The sequence below is a fragment of the Jaculus jaculus genome, chromosome 12, assembly GCF_020740685.1.
Source record: "Jaculus jaculus isolate mJacJac1 chromosome 12, mJacJac1.mat.Y.cur, whole genome shotgun sequence".
Lineage (NCBI taxonomy): Eukaryota > Metazoa > Chordata > Mammalia > Rodentia > Dipodidae > Jaculus > Jaculus jaculus.
In genome coordinates, this window is record NC_059113.1 from 29,439,703 (window position 1) to 29,458,422 (window position 18,720).

At 43.5% G+C, this 18,720-nt stretch overlaps 1 protein-coding gene and 1 long non-coding RNA gene across 4 annotated transcripts in view; one reads left to right on the forward strand and one right to left on the reverse strand.

Moving 5' to 3' along the window:
- Kat6a (lysine acetyltransferase 6A) overlaps nt 1–13,836 on the reverse strand; it is a 107,254-nt gene extending 93,418 nt beyond the window's left edge. For all 3 annotated transcript variants that reach the window (XM_045130511.1, XM_045130510.1, XM_045130509.1), the window contains exons 1-3: nt 13,760–13,836; nt 11,419–11,548; nt 10,227–11,154 (exon numbers count right to left, since the gene is read on the reverse strand). In XM_045130511.1, coding sequence (XP_044986446.1) covers nt 10,227–10,826 — 600 coding nt within the window. In that variant the 5' untranslated portion in view covers nt 10,827–11,154; nt 11,419–11,548; nt 13,760–13,836. The remainder of the gene's footprint in view (nt 1–10,226; nt 11,155–11,418; nt 11,549–13,759) is intronic.
- Nucleotides 13,837–14,136: 300 nt separating this feature from the next.
- Nucleotides 14,137–15,293, forward strand: LOC123453532. The gene is made up of 2 exons (XR_006632879.1): nt 14,137–14,245; nt 14,895–15,293. It is a non-coding gene; the product is annotated as an uncharacterized LOC123453532 (long non-coding RNA).
- Nucleotides 15,294–18,720: the final 3,427 nt, after the last annotated feature.

The window sequence follows — 18,720 nt, forward strand, 5'->3', positions numbered from 1 at the left end:
GTGCATGGTTAACAGACCCGTGCCATGTCTAGCTTTACTAACTCTTGAACTACTACTTATACTCAATGCCTTTAATAAAATCACTTCCCTAATTAGTAGAAAGCCTTATACTTTGCTAGTCTCATTCTCTAGAATTCTTAATTCTAGGGGCTAACATGGCTCAGTGGATAAAATGCTTGCCATAAAAGACTTGAGTACTGAGTTTGGGTCCCCTGTCCTCATGTAAAAACTAGAAGTTGTGGATTACTTATTAATCCTAGCACATTAACTGGGAGATGGGAAGCAGAGACAGGAGAATTTCCTGGAGGTTCATGGACCAGCTAGTCTGGTGAATGAGACAGTGAACAAATGAGATACAAAATGAGGACACTGGAAGAGGGTACCCTGAAAGTTACCATCTTCTATGACACACTTGCACTTGTACTCAAATATGAACATGGACACACATACACATATTACACACTTGTCATACAAACACACACATCAAAGATAAGTATTTTAATTAAATAAAAAATAAAATGCAAGGTGCTACAGATTTTAAAAAGGGATTTTAAATGTCAACCAATTAGTCAAGTCACCCAGGTTATCTCTATTATAGGCCTACTGAAAGTCAAACTCACATGTAAACGGACATATTTTTTCAAAACTCAAAACAGCACACTTCCTTCTAGCACTAAGGTAGCTCAACGTATTGTTCTAATATTTAGCTAAAAACACAAGAAAATGTTCTAATTCCGCTAATACGAACCACAGAAAACTGTCCTTCCAAAAACGTTCCAACTCTCTAACTAGAGTTTCAACTCTGAGATAAATTTATATATTTGGGTTTACAAAACTACCAACACTGCCCAGTTCAGGTTTGCTATACAGTTCCTATTAAGGAAGAGAGTTCTAACCACACTGTTTTATACTCACTGCTCTAATACTATATAATGGGAAAAGTACAGAACCCAGAAGAGTCTGACCAATGAACAACTTGCTGTGTGATCGTGGGCAAGACACCATCTTTGTCCCTCAGTTTCCCTATCTGTAAAATAAGATTAGAATCCCTGTGTGATGGTTTGATTCAGGTGTTCCCCATAAACTTAGGTGCTCTGAATGCTAGGTTCCCAGCTGGTGGAGATTTGGCAATTAATGCCTCCTGGAGGCAGTGCATTGTTGGGGCAGGCTTATGGGTGTTATAACCAGTTTCCCCAAGCCAGTGTTTGGCACACTTCCCTGTTGCTATTGTCCACCTTCTGTTGGCCAGGGAGTGATGTCCACCCTCTACTCATGCCACCATTTTCCGCTGCCATCGTGGAGCTTCCTCTAGATCTTGTAAGCCAAAATAAACCACTTTTTCCCACAAGCTGCTCTTTGATTGGGCTTATTAATCCTAGCACATTTACTGGGAGATGGGAGGCAGAGACAGGAGAATTTCCTGGAGCTGCTCTTTGATTTCTATCAGCAATGTGAACCTGACTGCAATACCCTGTGATCCAAGATTGGGTGGGGGGTCAAAATTCTAAGAATGTAAAGCATTTATTTAGTTTTTTTCTGTCTAGAACTTTCCTTTTTCTTTCTTTCTTTCTTTCTTTTTTTTTTTTTTTGTTGTTGTTGTTTTCAAGACAAGATTTCACTCTAGCCCCTCAATGACCTGGAACTCACTCTGTAGCCCCAGGCTAGCCTGGAATTCAAGGTGATCCCCCTACCTCTGCATCCCTCAGTGCTGAAAGTAAAGGTGTGCACCACCACACCCAGCTTCAAACTTATGTATTCTTTGTACTTGTAATTCAGCTCTTTAAAAAAATTATAGCCAAATTCATGTTTTCTCAGGTTTTTCCACTGCAAGCAGTTACAAACTATTTTGATGCATAGCACATTGAAATGCTACATTACTGTAATATCTGCTTAATTCCAACCCTTAACAAACAGTGACATGCTACTGTTTCTTCACCTGTTCCCTAATGAGGTTGAAAGTCTTCCTTTAGCCTTGAATATATAGGGCTTCCCATCTGTTGGGAACTATGGCTTTCCTGTTGCAGGAAGAAAAAAAAAAAAGCCAGAAAGAGCAACCTCCATTTTCCTGGGAACCAGCTGCAGCTGAATGAATCCTAATCCTGCTCCAGCTGGGACAAGCAGAAGGGTTAAATTGCTACTGTCTAATTCATCTGCTCAGATCCTTTGTGAAATGACTCCACCCCTGAGTAGGCAAGTGATAAACAACTTTACCAGGATGAAGCACTTAATAATTCCTATACATAGCACATATTTGTTTTCTGAAGAGTTTAAAGAGAACAAAAAGAAACACTCTCCAGTTCAGTGGGGAAAAAAAAAATTATTTTAACTAGCAAATGACAAGTAGATTTGCATTCTCCTATAGCTAGGAACTAAATCAGTGTGGGAATGTGTTTTCTCCAAAATTTTAAAGAGAAAATAAAAATCCAATAGGTGGCATGCAGATTTGTACAACCTCAGTAGGACTGGAATGATAAAATCCCCAGGTTCCTAGCAGAGTTCCTGTTACATATTTGCTTTCACAGCACTCAAGATAAGCATAATGTAAAAATTAATTAACAGATTGAAATAAAAGTCCTGGCCCATAGGTCCAGGATAAACTGCACACAGGCAGCAAGAATAAAAATAAATTTAACTGGCTCATGTCTATTATAATAATAGCACTGGAAAGGCTGAGGTAGGAGGATGGCCATGAGTTCAAGGCCAGCCTAGAGCTACAGAATGAGTTCCTGGTCAACTTGGGCTAAAATGAGATCCTGCTTTAAAAAAGAAGTCAGAAATGTGATGGAGCATGCATTTCTTTAGATTCACTTTCCTTTTTTTTTTTTTTTTTTTTTGGTTTTTGAAGGTAGGTAGGGTCTCACTCTAGCCCAGGCTGACCTGGAATTCATTACATAGTCTTACAGCGGCCTTGAACTCATGGCAATCCTTCTACCTCTGCCTCCCAAGAGCTGGGATTAAAAGCATGTGCCACCATGCCCGGCTCCATTTTTTTGTTTTGTTTTGTTTTGTTTTTAATGAGAAGCCTCAATGGAAATTTGTAGTATTAAACACTACTAAAAAGCTATTATACAAATATTATATACCTATAAACTTTAACCCTGTAGAGTTCTTTTGAGATCGTAATAGGAAAGCACACATTAAAGCACTTAGAACGGGCTGAAGAGATGGCTTAGCAGTTAAGCACTTGCCTGTGAAGCCTAAGGACCGCAGTTCGAGGCTCGATTCCCCAGGGCCCACATTAGCCAGATGCACAAGGGGATGCACGTGTCTGAACTTCATTTGCAGTGGCTGGAGGCCCTGGTGTGCCCATTCTCTCTACCTGCCTCTTTCTCTATTGCTCTCAAATAAATAAACAAAAAAAATTTTTTTTAATTTAAAAAGCACTTAGAACACTGCCCCACGCATCATGCATCATAACCCTTAACAAATGGTAACTACTGGTATGTTTCTATAAAGAATTGTTTACATTCCCTCGATCGACATATAGATAAGGGCAAGTGGTAGGGGAGCAAGATTTCTATTTCTTTGTTTTTCTTTTTCTTTTTGGATTTCTAAAGTAGGGTCTCACTCTAGACCAGGCTGACCTGGAATTCACTATGTAGTTTCAGGCTGACCTGGAATTCACACTTATCCTCCTGCCTCTGACCTCTGAGTGCTGGGGTTAAAGGCAAGTACCACCACATCTGGCTAGATCTGCATTTCTGAAGTAATTTGTGATTATCTGAGTCGTCATTAATTCTAGCAATTTATTTAAAAAGTAGCTAAGATATAAGAAAATGCTATGTACACTGGGTTTTGATTAACAATGGCTAACCCGTGCTTTAGAACCTCAAGTTTTCCTCAACATGTGCGGCTCAGTACTTAAGAGACATAGGCTGGCAAGCCTGACAACCCAAGTTCTGGCCTCCTCAGAGCACTCTACAGGTTGCCCACATAAAGCTGGACATAGCCAGGCACATGCATCTGTAATCCCAAAGCACTCATGGCAATGGGAGAGTGGTAGGAAAGGAGAAACACCCGAAGTTCTCCTCTAATCTCCACAAGCATGCTACAGATGCATGCCCATACACAGACCCATTTTACACACACACACACACACACACACACACACACACACAAATAAGTGATAAAAACAGAAAAAGACATTTCAAAAATAAAGGTGCATCCTGGACTGAAAATCAAGAAAAATGAATGTACTTATCTGATAACTAGAAAATCAAGAAGTACCAGTACATTTGATTACCTTTAAACAAATAAGTCTGGTTAACAGAACAAACATTTAAAGAAGGACTATATTACAACCTATCTTCATCTCAGTTATTCTTAAATATCTGAATTTTTTTCTTCAGATAAGATCTCAATATGTATAGTTCAGGCTAGTTGCAAATCCACAACCTTCCTGCCACAGCCTACTATCTTAGCCATTAGAGTGCTGGGAATTACAGGCAGGACCTAACTGTGCCTGGCTTCAATTTTCAACACATTTACAATTAATCCACTTTAATGACTTATTAATGGCAAATTGTTATAGTCACCAAAAAAATGGTTTAAACAATGTTGTAAGACAAATGACATAAGAAATAACACACACAAGCTGAGTGTGGTGGCGCATGCCTTTAATCCCAGCACTTGGGAGACAGAGATAGGAGGATCACCATGCGTTCGAGACCACCCTCAGACTACATAGTGAATTCCGATCAGCCTGAGCTAGAATAAGACCCTACCTTGAAAAAAAAAACAAAGCAAAAACAACAACACACACACACACACACACACACACACACACACACACACATTGCATTCAAAGGCTTAAGGATGTAGCCACATTAGTAGAATTGCTTGATAGTAGGCCCAAAGCCCTGGGTTCCATCCCTAGCACTACATCAATGGGATGTGGTGGTACATGCCTTTTAAGTCCAGCACTGGGGAGGTAAGAGGCAGGAAGAGCAAATGTGCAAGGTCATCCTCAGCTATAAGCAAGTTCAAGACTAGCCTGGGCTACATGAAAGCCTGTCTCAAGGAAGAAATATAAAGATTATTGAGATCAATCTGTTTTCAACATTGTTTCCCAATAAAAGCACTCTATTCCAGTCAGATAACCAATGCCCAGACTACAAATCAAGAAAACTTTTAATTTTTCTGAAATGAAAAATAAACACAAAACTTATCTTTTAAGAAAAAGTAAAATGGGACTGGAGAGATGGCTTAGCAGATAAGGCGCCTGTGAAGCCTAAGGACCCAGCTTTGATTACCCAGGACCCACGTAAGCCAGACGCACAAAGTGGCACATGCGTGTGGAGTCTGTTTGCAGCACCTGAAGGCCCTGGTGCACCCATTCTCTCTACCTGCTTCTTTCTCACAAATAAATAATTTTTTTTAAAAAAGTAAAAATGTTGTGTAGATGAAATTTTGTTTTTTAATGGACCTCAGGTTACAAAGTTAGTTTATTCATAACCTTTAGTTCCTAACATATTAATGGTTCAAAGTGAGTCTGAAATTTATTCCATGATAGAAAAAGAAAATGAGAGATACAAACAGTGAAGGTTGGGGGATGCATCCTTTTACAATTAGGGGATGTGCTATGAAGCTATGAAATTAGCATCAAGGACATGCACAATTCTGGATTTGAGTGCACTGGTAAACATTACATATGACATATTGGGGGCAATAGGTGAGTGGTACAGTTGTTAGAAAGACTCTGGGACTAGGCTGCCTAGGTAAAAATCCCAGATACATTAGAGCGACTACTCCGAACTCTTTTATTTCTCAGTTTCTTCATCTCTAAAATATCATCATCTATCTACCTCATTGCTGGTACATGTCAGTGTTAGTTATATGAAGATTAAATGGGTTAACATATGTATAAGAGTACCCCTTTACCCACTTTTGCTTTCTAAAGTTTCAGTTACTTCAATGTTAACTAGTCCAAAATATTAAATGGAAAATTCCAGAAATGAATAATCCCCAAGTTTTAATTAAGTTTATTAAAGTATCTTGCTACAATTGTTCTACTGTATTAAATTACTGGTAATCTTTTACTATACCTAATTTATATATCAAATTGTATCTTATGTATGTATGTATGTATAGAAACAGACAGTATATACACATGATCCTAGACACATGATTGATTTACTGATAAGCCCACAGGAATCTGAGCATCATAAACTGAAAATGTATTTAACATCCCCAACCTACCCAATACCACAGCATAGTATCAGTTGTTTAACAGAATGATCACTAGGCTGACTGGGAGCTGATGCCCTCTGCCATGCCCAGGCATCACACAAGCCCAAGAACAGATCAAAACTCAAAGTACACTTTACTGGTGTATTGCTTTCATGACACTGTAAAAGAAAAACCATACATTAGGTCATGGTACATCAGGAGCCATTTGTACAGGGTTCAGGACTACAATTGGACTTAGACATCACTAGGGTCTGGGCTATATTCTCCTCAGATAAACAGCAACTACTGCAGAGCAAACCTGGAAAACAGCAAACAGTTGTCTAATTTAACTCAACATAAAGTCCAATACCCTAGAGCAGCTCAGAAATTCCCCTACCATACAGATCAAACTCTTACATTAATATTCCATGGATTCTCCTACCTTAGTGTGAAAATAACACTAAACTTCAAGTGACTTCACAATGTCTCCTAAAAATATTTCTATACAGTCTTCTCATCTTGCTAAAAAAGAAACTACTTGGTTATTTAAACTTGAATATAAAATTCTACAGTTCCCTTTCCAGAGGTTAATATCATAAAATAAAACAGAACTGATCCAGGAAAGAAGGAAAGAGATATTTGCATGGTTTACTACAAATAATCCTTGAATTTCATTTCTAACCCAAAGCTGACCAGGCAGTCCACAAAGATAGCCCTATCAGATCCAATTCCACAGTAAGTACTCAATAATTATTGATGACTAAAAGTGAAAAGTACTCCTGCCCTAATCTATCAAAAATATACTCTGGAGGAGAGACAGAGAGAATGAGAATATGAATGTGTGTGCAAGAATATGTTCATAATAGCAAGCCAATCCATTCTACGCAGAAATTGACTAGAAAGTTTCAAGGAAATTAAAAGTAGTAGTTGAAATATAATAAAAAGGGGGAGATATATAATCTGTTCAGAGGAAGAATAATTTCTCACCTTAGAGTTTACTGTACTGTAATTCTGTATGTGGGCTCTTCACATCTTTGGGAAAGTGACTCAGAAAATACACTACCAAAAGTAGGACTTCACTAAAAAATATAGAACAGAACTCATCATTCTAATTTCAAAGATATTGTCATAAAATCAGCCTGAGGAAAGAATAAAATTCCAATTTCAAAGTACACTCTCTTCTGATCATCAGTTCACATGGAAGTCTACTCGAAGAAACACAAACTTCCCAAATGTATACTCCAAATATAGTAATTTCCATTAGCAACACTACATAAACAGACACTTGTAAACCAAGCACATCAGATCTCTGCAAATGAAACTTTTTGAATGAAAGATAGTACACAATACCTTCAACAAAGGGTACCAGCTCAGCTGTAAAGTAAGGACCATAGGACGGTCCTCAGGGTCCCTTCCAGAAGTAAAGGGTTCTAGAATGTGGGCTTAACCTGCACTGTTTCAAATTGACAACTTTTCCTAATATGCACAAATTACATTTTATGTATGACTAATATTTAATTAAATTCTATAGGGATATGAATTTAGCTCAGTGATAAAAAATTCAAGCAAGAGAAATTAGTATAAAATCAAGTACCGAGAATTTATAATAACCAATTCACAGCTATGCCACTGAATTTGTTCCATTAAATCATTGGATAATAGTTGTAACAACCCAATCCTATTTTACTTAACTTCAGTCATGTGACCAAGAAATAATTTCCATGCCAGAATATAAAATAGTACTTTAGTTGCTTACCTACCTTAGATTTTTAACATAAATCCTATAAAAATGCCCAGACGAAATAGAACCATTTTATGAGTGGGATTTTCTATCAATTAATAACTTCATGAGAAATCAAACAAAGATTTTATCATGTATCCTTTACTCCTTACCAAATACCGCTTAGAATCAGAATTACTTCAGATTTCAGAGTCCTTAACATTATGGAAGACTTATGCAACAGTTGAACATCCCCAATCTGAAAATCCCAAACCCAAACCTCAAAGCACCTGGAACTATGAAACTTCACTACTTTCTGATGCTCAAGAAGATTTGGAAACTTTTTGGATTTTCACATTAAGGACCTTCAACCTGTAACGTATGATCCTAGCTACAAGTTCACAGAGAAAACTCGACCCTTCAGAAACAGATTCCTAAAAATGAGGCCTGGAGATGTAGCTCAGTTGGCAGAGTGCTTGTCTAGCATGCAGGAAGCCCTGGATTAAATCCCTACCAATACAGCACAACAGATGTGATGGCAAAAGCCTGAAATCTACTTGGGAGGCTGAGGCAGGAGGATCAGAAAGAAGTTCAAAGTCATCCTATATATACTACACAGCAAGTTCAAGGCCAGCCTGGGCTATATGAGACCATGTTTTAAGGGAGAAAAATTTAAATGAAAAACTAGTGTTGCCTGGCATGATAGATAGTACATATCTGTAATCCCAGTGCTGAGAGAAACCCAGAGCTCACAGATTAGGCTACTGTAGCTACACAGCTTGCCACAGAGATCCTCCTGTGTCCACCTCCCAAGCACTGGGATTACAGGAGTGCAGGACCATGCTTAGTGTGCAACAATTTAAGTTACTGTCACTCTGAGCCACAGAACTATTCAGAGCACCTGGAATAAACTGACAAGTAAGACACTAAATCTGTGTAAAGAAATAGATACACATAAATTTCTCATCCCCAAATGTCTACTTATGGACCAAAATACACCGTTAAGACATACCTCCAGGGCTGGAGAGCTGGCTTAGTGGTTAAGGCCCTTGCCTGGGAAGCCTAGGGACCCAGGTTCGACTCTCCAGATCCCATGTAAGCCAGATGCATGTGGTGGCACATGAATCTGGAGTTTGTTTCCAGTGGCTGGAGGCCCTGGCATGCCCATTCTCTCTCTCTCTCTCTCTCTCTGTCTCAAATAAATAAATCAGAAAAAACATTAAAAAAAAAAAAGACATACCTCCAAATGCACAAAACAACAGCCTTAACACACAAGAGAGGAAGATACTTGTCTATACACCAAAACTCCCAATTCTCCAAAACCTTACAATACAAGACATTATAATCCTATAAGATGTCACAAATAATAATGTTTTAGAATTTCATTATATACAAAGTCATAAAACACTGAGTGTGGTAGTATATGCCTATAGTTGCACAAACTGAGGCAAAAGCAGGAGGATGGCAAGTCTTATGCCACCCAGGAGCACAAAGCAAGACCTTGTCTCCAAAAACACCACAATATGTGACAGGAAGCTATAATACAGAAACAGCAGAAATAAGAATTGCTAAATTTGCTCAGTTCCTACTATGAGTCATAAGACCCTGTCTCATTCCTGTCTAATGATAGCCTAAAACAAAATGGAAAAAGGTAAAAGGTTCTCGGAATAATCTACTTCTTTCCAAGTCGAATCTCCAGCATTTCTAAACTCAAGTTCCACCAGTATGGGACTCGAAGAATCGCTAGTCAGAAGTTTTAATACTAAGCTAAGTATGTTCTAATAGGTGGACTGACACTCTACAATTTGAATCCTACTCTTGAAATGTTTTTAAAATTACCAGAACAATAGGCATCTACTAAGCTCTCAGAGCTGGAACTCACCAGTAAAAAATAGCAAAAGGAAGCTGGGGAGCTGGCTCAGTAGGTAAAATACTTGCCTGATAAGCATGAGCACCTGAAATCAGATCCCCTAGAACCCAAATAAAGCTAGATACTATAGTGCTAGCATCTGGAACACAGGCATGACTATGTCAAGAAGGGAGACAAGAGAAAGGAGAATCACCCAGAAAGTCCTAGGTGAGCTAGCTTGGTGAATGCAGTGGTGAACAAACATCGTGGAAGGTGAGGGCCAACACTTCACATTGTCCTCTGACCTACACACACACACACACACACACACACACACACACACGAACGGGGGGGGGGGGAGGGGACAGAAAGGGTCACTCATCAGAAGTCCCCAAAGACAAACTTGAACTTCTTTGTAACTTCCTAGCACTGTGTGTGGCGTGCCATTCTCTCCAGCTCTGGTGACAGTGAGGCATGTACTTTTCTTACCTTATCTCTTTCATGGGGAAGCAGTGACACTGGAGGTAAGCAGGAAAGAGACTCACAGCTCTCCTTCCCATCAGCACCGGCTGCTTTAGTGTTGAGCCGATACAGAGGTCCATCCTTAAGGAGTCTGCCATGGCCAACAGCCCGCTTGATAGCCAATCGTAATTGCTGGTGAAAGCCAGAGGCAGCACTGCCTCCAAATAATGCAGACACATCCTTCTGACCTTTCAAAAAGCGTTCAATACTTTTCAAAGTTGAGCCACCAGACTCTGCCAAGCCCTCAAATGCCCGCTTGATCAATTTATTCCAATCCACATTTTGTTTATTATCCAATTTCCCATGGTTTCGAGGTTTAGGAAGTGCTATTCGCCCAGGATTATCAGGATCTTTATAGGAATTGAGTCCTTTGTTTGAGACCTTTAAAATTGTTCCATCTTTAACACTCAACTCCAACTGTTCCAAGACAGTCTTGCGATCCAAGCCATGGGATGAAGACACTGCATTGCATATCCTTTCTTCCGAAGGTCGCTGTTTCTGCTTTTTCACTTTTTTGATGGCCTCCAAAATCCACTCCGTGTACAGCGGGTTAGCGAGTTTTACCATGGTGAAGGATTCTGTATATCCATAGAGTCGTTATCCCTTATCCTGATGCTGAGTAAGTTTTACACAATGGAAAACAAGATTCTCGGAGGCTGAGAACCAGTTAACCATAGCATACAAGTTTTCTTGCCTGAGTCCTTCCTCCTTTCACAAAATAGAATGACTTCCCACTTTTACCTTAGAAACCAAAACAACTGATTATTTGAGATATCTTCAAACTTCCCAATAGCACCACACATCAGTCTCTTCATAAAGTTGTAAGAACTCCATACATCTCATTTCCAGCTTCCCAGCAAAAGGGACCAAAAAAAAAGAAAAAAGCATCTTATGCCTGAAAAGCAATTAAAACAACGTCAGTTTTCTATCAAAGCTCCTTCTACAAATAATCTATAAACTGAAATCCTAGTTGTTTTTTTTTTAAGCAATCAAGCAAAGTGTTTGCTGAGCACTACTAAGAGTTTTAATATGGTTCTATTAATATTCCAAAATAAGTACTGGAAACCACTGGAATAAAAAAATAAAAAAGATGAGTAATTACGGTATAATGAAGAAACAAAATGAGATGTTCCATGAATGACCTTAAGCTACAACTAACCGGAGGAGTGCTGGCTATTTTGTCCTCCGCAATCTCTGCTCACCAGTCTATGAATCTCAACTCTTCCTTCACATCTTTCCCCAAGAAACTAGTCAGCACTTCAACAAGTATCTGGATTAGTAGAAAGAATCTGCAATGAAAGTAAGAGTGAATCTTTCATCTTTCAAAATTCCAGACATTCAGAGTGGATAAAAACAGTAAGGTAGGAAGAAAAACTACTAAGATAATTTTAGCTTTTTCACATATGAAAAGAAATAAGAAATACATGTTTCACAGCTTACAATTTAAGTGAAATATTACCTTAATAGTATTGGAACAAAGTAATGAAAACAGCATAGTGTGGCATGCTTAAAGAACTTTAAAGTAACACAATTTTATTCAAACTTTCACTAATATCCATATGCTGGAGGGAGTAACAACTGTCCAATTAATTATATGCAATATACAGGTAGAGAAACTAGAAATGAGAAAGGCCCACAATCACTGGGATCAGACTCACATATTACATATCAATGTAGTGTTGGGGGGGGAGGACAAACTGCCCATGTGCACCTAGAGAGAAATGGGTCTGACAAAGATTTGAATTCAAGACTCCTTTCTCAGAGTGGACATTAATCAGTAAAACAAAAACAAATATATTGCCTCTCTGGATCAAAAATCAATATTCTTTCATGCTCATTTTTTGATCACTAAAATAATCAATTCTGAACCTAAATAACTCATTAGCCTCCAAAACTAAGATTAACTTCTTTCTGGACTTGTGCTCTTGTTCAGGACAGCATTTACAATATAAATGCTAAGGAAAAAAAAAACTCCCCCCTCCAGCAACTTTTAACAGTGACATTAAAAGCAAAAGGAAAACTAATACATGTTAAGAAAGAGAAGGTGTACTATTATTGACTCTGATAAGATAGCAAAGACTGAAGCAAAACACTAGAACTTGGGCCAACATTTATTTTAAGATTAGTTGCTTAAATTGAAGACCCCTGGTAGGGCTCTGCTTCATTTTGATGAGGTTCTCAAGAGGATAAGTTATCAGAATATTATTACAAGAAAGTTCACTGTATAGACATTAACGTTAAACTAGACGAAGAAATGACGATCCACGTTTAAGGAGCGGGGAACCTCCTAAAGGACTCAGCTCTCAGGTTAAAAAGGAAAAAAAAAAAAAAAAAAAGAATGAATGACAGTCATTGTCTTTCCAGGAGGTACGCAGGCTGAGCAGCAAGGAAAGCGCTGCGGACCCGAACCTCAACTCTCGCAAAGTACTCCAGCGGTCCGTAGGAAAGCGCAGCTGGCTGGCAACAGCCTTTCCCGGCCCGGTCCCCACCCCCAAACACATTCGTATTCTCATTCTTTCTCCCCCCGCCACCTCTAAGAAGAGACAGGAACTTAAAAAAAGAAAAGAAGGAAAGAAAAGAAAAGAAAAAAACTTGAACCGGCACCACCATGCAGCTTGCCCAATGGGGTGCTCCGCCGCTTCGATTCGATGGGAACAGAACCCGAAAGAGTAAGTTAACAATGAGATCACGTGGAGTGCAGAGCTCGGCATCCCCCCCCACCCCACCCCCCAAGCCCGGCTTCCCCAGCTCCCGCGGACGCCGAGCTCCAAGGGGCCCAAGGTGGCGAGGGGCGCGCGGGGCCTGACAGGTCCGGCATGAAGCTGTCCAGGTTGACAGGCTGCCCGCTGCCTCCCCGCCCCGGCGCCGGGGCAGGACTGACAGCCCGACAGACACAACCCCACACGTGCTGCCTCCTCCGCACCACAACACCCGCCAGCCCGCAGCCCAAGCCCGGCTCCCGGGCACGCCACCCGAGCGGAAGAGCGAGCGAGCGAGCGAGCGAGCGAGCGCGCCGGGGAGCGGAGCCGAGCCGAGCCCGGGCGGGCGGCGCAGGTGGGGCGGGCAGTGGGCGCGCCCCCGAGGGAGAGCGGGCTCGCCCGCACACCAGCCCCAGGCTCCGCGGCCTGGCCGTCCGCTGAGCGCCGGTTAGCTCCGGGAGCGGGCCGGCAGCCACGGGCCGCGGGCGAACGGGCGGGCAGCGGCGGGGAGCCGGGAGCGGGCGGTGGTGGTGGTGGTGGTGGTGGCGGTGGCGGCGGCGGCGGCGGCGGAGGAAGGAGGGGGGAAGGGGGGGAGAGAGAGCTCAGGCGCCGGCCGGGCGCGAGGGGGCGGCCGCGGCGCCCAGCCCGAGGCCTGGCGCAGAGCAGCGGGAGAGCGCGCAGGCCGCGGCGGGGCCTGCAGCAGCCCGCCGAACCCCGCGAGACGGCCGAGCGGGTCCCGGAGCGACCCGACTTCGGATCTGGAGGCCGGGGACGGCCGGCGATGTCCCTTCGACTACTTACCGGGGAGGAAGACAGCCGGGATCCCGAGGCCTCGGGCCGGACCGCGGAGATGCCCCAAACTGACGCGGCCGCCATCTTGGAGACAGTGAGCTCCGGCCGGGGGGAGGGGAGGCCAGGCGGCGGAACAGCCGCGGGAGGAGGGGAGCGTCGCGAGGGAACGGCGGCCTGGGGGAGGGAGGGAGCGGGAACAGCTTGGGCGGGAGGCCGAGGGGAGGAGGAGGGGAGCCGGGAGCGTGTGTGCGGGGCGAGGGGGGAGCGGCCGAGAGCGGGAAGAGCGGGCCCCAGCGCCGGGAAGGGCCGGAGGGCGGGGAGGGGCTGCAGGGAAGAGCCGGCCGGCCGGGTCACGTGACGCCGGTACAAAAGGCCAAAGCCAAAGTGGGAGGAGGAGCACTCGGTGCGGCCGGCGGCCCGCGGCTGGGGAGGGCGGGGGGCTCCCCCTGGCCTGACGCGCCGAGGTCAGGCCGACGGCGGGGACGGAAGGAGAAGGTACATCCCCAGTTCTCCGTCGGGGAAAACTGAAGGGCAGGCGCTCGGCGGGGGATGGCTTGGGCGCGGCGCCGACATCCGGGAGCTGGTCGGGGGGTCTCGGAACTCTGGAGCGGCGGCGGCGGCGTCCGTGTTTACGGTTCCCTGTCGTGGATGCCTGGGACTCGAACTCACGGCTGCGCGAGCGCTTGATCCGCTTGACCTTGTTCCGCAACCCTCCACATACACACACACACCTCCCCAAAAGCCTTGTCCACCCAGGCCAGCCCACCCCGGGGAGCCGATTCGGCGTGACGGGAAGGGTGGGGGAGAGTGCAGAAAGTGGGACACCCCGGTCAGTTCTCACGCCGGCCGCAGACACCCCGTGAGCCAGCCAGAGTTGTTGCAACTCCGAGGAGCCACCTTCGTAGGACACTGCACGGACACGGCCGGCCCTTGGGACTGGCCCAAGGTCACACAGCTAACGCAGACGCGCACACCTTGGTGTGGAACCTCAGTCGGTGTCATTCCCAAGCCTGTCCCTGGCTGGCCTCCATGCCCCGGTGCTGGGTTCCTCGTCCGTGGCTGAACCGCGGAGTGTCACTTTCCCGTGGCCTGTCTTGTCCTCTACTGGCTATGATGTTTCTTTGTCTTGTCTCTCATCCATTAGCAACTTTGGAAGAGATGGAGTCAACACTTTTCTCCTGCATTCGCTGAAAAGGCAGAGCTGGCGAATGAAAAGGCATCAAATGGGCAGACATTTGCTTTTTAAAGTGTACTGCTGTTATCCGACCTTTATATGCTTTGTGTCCCCGCTCCCCCAGAATAGACTCCCCAACATCCTTGTTTTATCCCAGCTTTTCTTCTTTGAAACGATGGCCGGGAGGTGGCTCAGCAGTTAAAGGCGTTTGCTTGCAAAGCCTATCCGCCCAAGTTGGATTTCCCCCATACCCACATAAAGCCAAATGCATGAAGTGGTCCATGTGCCTGAAATGCATGTGTAGCCCAGGTGTTGGGGTGTGTGTGACATTAATAAAATGTGAAAAATAAATAAAAAGATGGCCTGTTGCTTCCTGCCTTAACTTTGATGGTTTACCTCCTTTTCTGAACTTCTGAAATATCAATTGATTGCTGTATTCGTTTTGCACTTAATATGAAGCCTTTATGTGTACTTGGTGATAGATTCCCAGGTAAATGCTCTTCCACAGTGCCTGCTGGTATTGCCAGTGTCTACCTAGCATCATGTACAAGTATACGGGCTCAAAAAGAGCAAAGCTTCTAGTGAATGAACAATTTGTAAGCCACCTCACCTCATAGACTGTCTTGTTACACCACCACCCATTTTTTCCTGTGTAGCCTTTGTCCACTGGAACCTTTGACCCAACTTTTCTCCACTGTAGACTGTCAAGACCATTCAACAATAACAACCTAAAAACTTTCATAGTCAACTAAAGGGCCTCCGACTTGCTACCTGGACATGCATTGGTAACAAAGCTGGTTTGGTGAAGTTTGCCAATCCCCTTCACCCACTTCCCAGCCTCATCCCCAAACTAGAAGAGAACTTTCAAGATACAAGAAGGGATATCTGGGCTGGAGAGATGGCTTAGCAGTTAAAGTGCTTGCCTGTGAAGCCTAAGGACCCAGGTTCAATTCTCCAGGTCCCATGAAAGCCAGATGCACGTGGTGGCACATGCATCTGGAGTGTGTTTACAGTGGCTAGAGGCCCTGGCACACCCATTCTGTCTGTTGCCCTCCCTCCCTCTTCCTCCCTCCCCCCCCCACCCCCGTCTCTAATAAGTAAATAAAGAAAAATCAAATGTTTTTTTAAAGGGTATCTTCCAGCTTATGTGAATGAGAAGTACACATTCCAAGGTAAAACAGGGATTATTTGTAATGAAAATACATCCAATGGAAGGAAAAAAACAGAACAAAAAGGCGTTTGTCTGCAAAGCCAGAGGATCCCAGTTCAATTTTCCAGGACCCACATAAGTCAGATGCACAAAGGGACACATGCATCTGTAATTCATTTGCAGTGGCTAGAGGCCCTGGTGCACCCATTCTCTCTCCCTCCCTCCCTCTCTCTCTCTCTTCCTCCCTCTCTCCCTCCTTCCCTCCCTCTTTCAAATAAATAAATATATTTTTTAAAAATCTCTCCTAGGAGAACAAGAGAAGTTTCTTATTCTCAGGGACAGATAAAATCATATCAAGAGTGGTTGTGTTCTTCATGTCTGGTTTTCAGAAGAAAAAACAAATCAGAGATGAACTGGATTGGCTTTGAAAAAACTAGGGGGAAAAAAACTAGCCACAGGGAACCCTAAGGAAAGACCAAACTGGAGCTTCAGCACACAATAGCAAGAATGGAAAACAATTTCAACAACAAAGCACAGTGGAGCTTTCAAGCAGTTTCCATAACAAGTATTTTTTTACATTTATAGAACTAAATGACACATTTAGGAAGTCATCTAAAAAGTTTTGCAGCCAAGAAAGATTAAAGTCCTCACCTTTTACAAGCTCAGAAGGAATTTATAGCTCTAAAAAGGTATAGTGTTTTATCTTTTTAAATATTTTATTTACATGTTTATTTGAAAGAGGAAGAGGCAGATAGAGAATGGGTGCGCCAGGACCTCCAGCCACTGCAAACAAACTCAAGACACATGTGCCGATTAGCGCATCTGACTTACATGGGTACTGGGGAATTGAACCTGGGTCCTTAAGCTTTGCAGGCAAGTACCTTAACCACTAAGCCATATCTCCAGCCTCTGTATTTTGTGTTTTTATTTATTATTTGCAAGCAGAGAGAATGGGAGCACCAGGACCTCCTGCCACTGCAAATGAACTTCAGATGCATGCACCACCTTGTGCATCTGCCTTTCTGCAGATACTGAGGAACTGAGCCCAACCTAAACACCTTTAACTGCTGAGCCATCTCTCCAGCCCAAGTTCTTTATTATTATTATTATTATTTTTATAAATAGGTTGCACACATAGACACCCTTTCCCTCACCCCAGTTCTGCTGAGAGTCTTCAGTGGGGTTTTTGGCATTCATTTTGGGGCCCAACCGATGTCAGTCTCTTCAGGGATGGGGGCATGGTGTCTCAGGCTGTTAACAGTCTTTCCCCCTGTCTTCTGCAGTGTTCCCTGAGCCTTGGCGGGCAAGATAAGAGATGTGATTCAGGGTTGCTGTCTCTGTAGATTCTGGATCTCTGTTTTTATGAGGTTTGAGTGGCCACAATGACTGTCGCCATTTCCCTGAAACTGGTTTTCAGGCTAGCCATGACAGCAGCATTTGTGCCGCTGTAATGATTTCTGGGGTCCAGGCAGACGAGGTGGAGGTGACCCATCTCCTGGTAGACAGTTGACTCTTCTTGATATATTGAAGTCTCCTTGTTCTCTCCTGTGTTCCCCTCCATATCACACGTGATGAGGGTTCCAGCTGCACCACACCAGCCACAGGGGAACCAGGAGCAAGACAAGGTTCTCAAATAGGTCTTAGGTCTTAGGTTTAGTTTGGGGGGGTTGTACTTTTTGAATTTTTGAGGGTTTTTTTGGTGTGCTGGTTCAAGGCAAGGTCTCAATTTAACCGAGGCTGGCCTCCAACTCACAGCAATCCTACCTCAACCACCATGCCCTGCTTCCTTTTTAAAAACAAATTTTTTTGAGATGATTCAGATAGCTAGTTTACTTCCTCCTTCCACATTTTTTATACAAATACCTGCTATTGATAAATGTGTGTGATAGTCAATCTGTAGTAGAGTTGTCAATTTGACAGAATTTAAAATCACCATGGTAATTAATAAATCTCTTAGTGTGGCAGTTAATGATTTTCTAAATTAGATTAATTGAGGTGTGAAGACCCACCCTAACTGTGGGCAGTGCCATTCCTTGGCTGGGAGTCCTGAGCTCTATAAAAAGTAGAAAGATATCTGATCCCCAGCAATCATTTCTCTCTCCTTCTTCTCTACTGATGTGACATGGGAAGCTGGCTTCCTGCTCCTGCTATGATAGACTTGGCCTCCAAAGTAAGTTAGAAAAAACAAAAATCCTGGATAAACCAGTCTGTGCCAGAGCTTGGTTGGAGGAAGAAGCGCCTGGATTTGCACTCAGGAAAAGAAGCTCACACCAGATAGCAGCTCTGCCGCTGGGGCGAAATGAGACCCCAACAAGCCGCAGGGCAAGATGTCCTCCTTCATGCAGATCCACTGATGAGCAGAAGAAGAAAAACACCCTGACTGTTCAGTCAACCTCACTGAGTTCTGCAAGAAGTGCCCCGGCCGCACAGAAGACCATGTCTGCAAAGGAAGAGTCAAAGCTTGAAGATGGGACCCAAGGCAACAGAGCTTGCTGTGACTAGGAGATGAAAAGCTATGCTCCTTCCAAAGGTGATAAGAAAGAAAAGGAAAATGTTCCTAAAAGCCCACCATCTGCTTTCTTCCTCCAAACACCACCCTAAGATAAAAGTGAACACCCAAGCCTGTCCATTGGGGATACTGCAAAG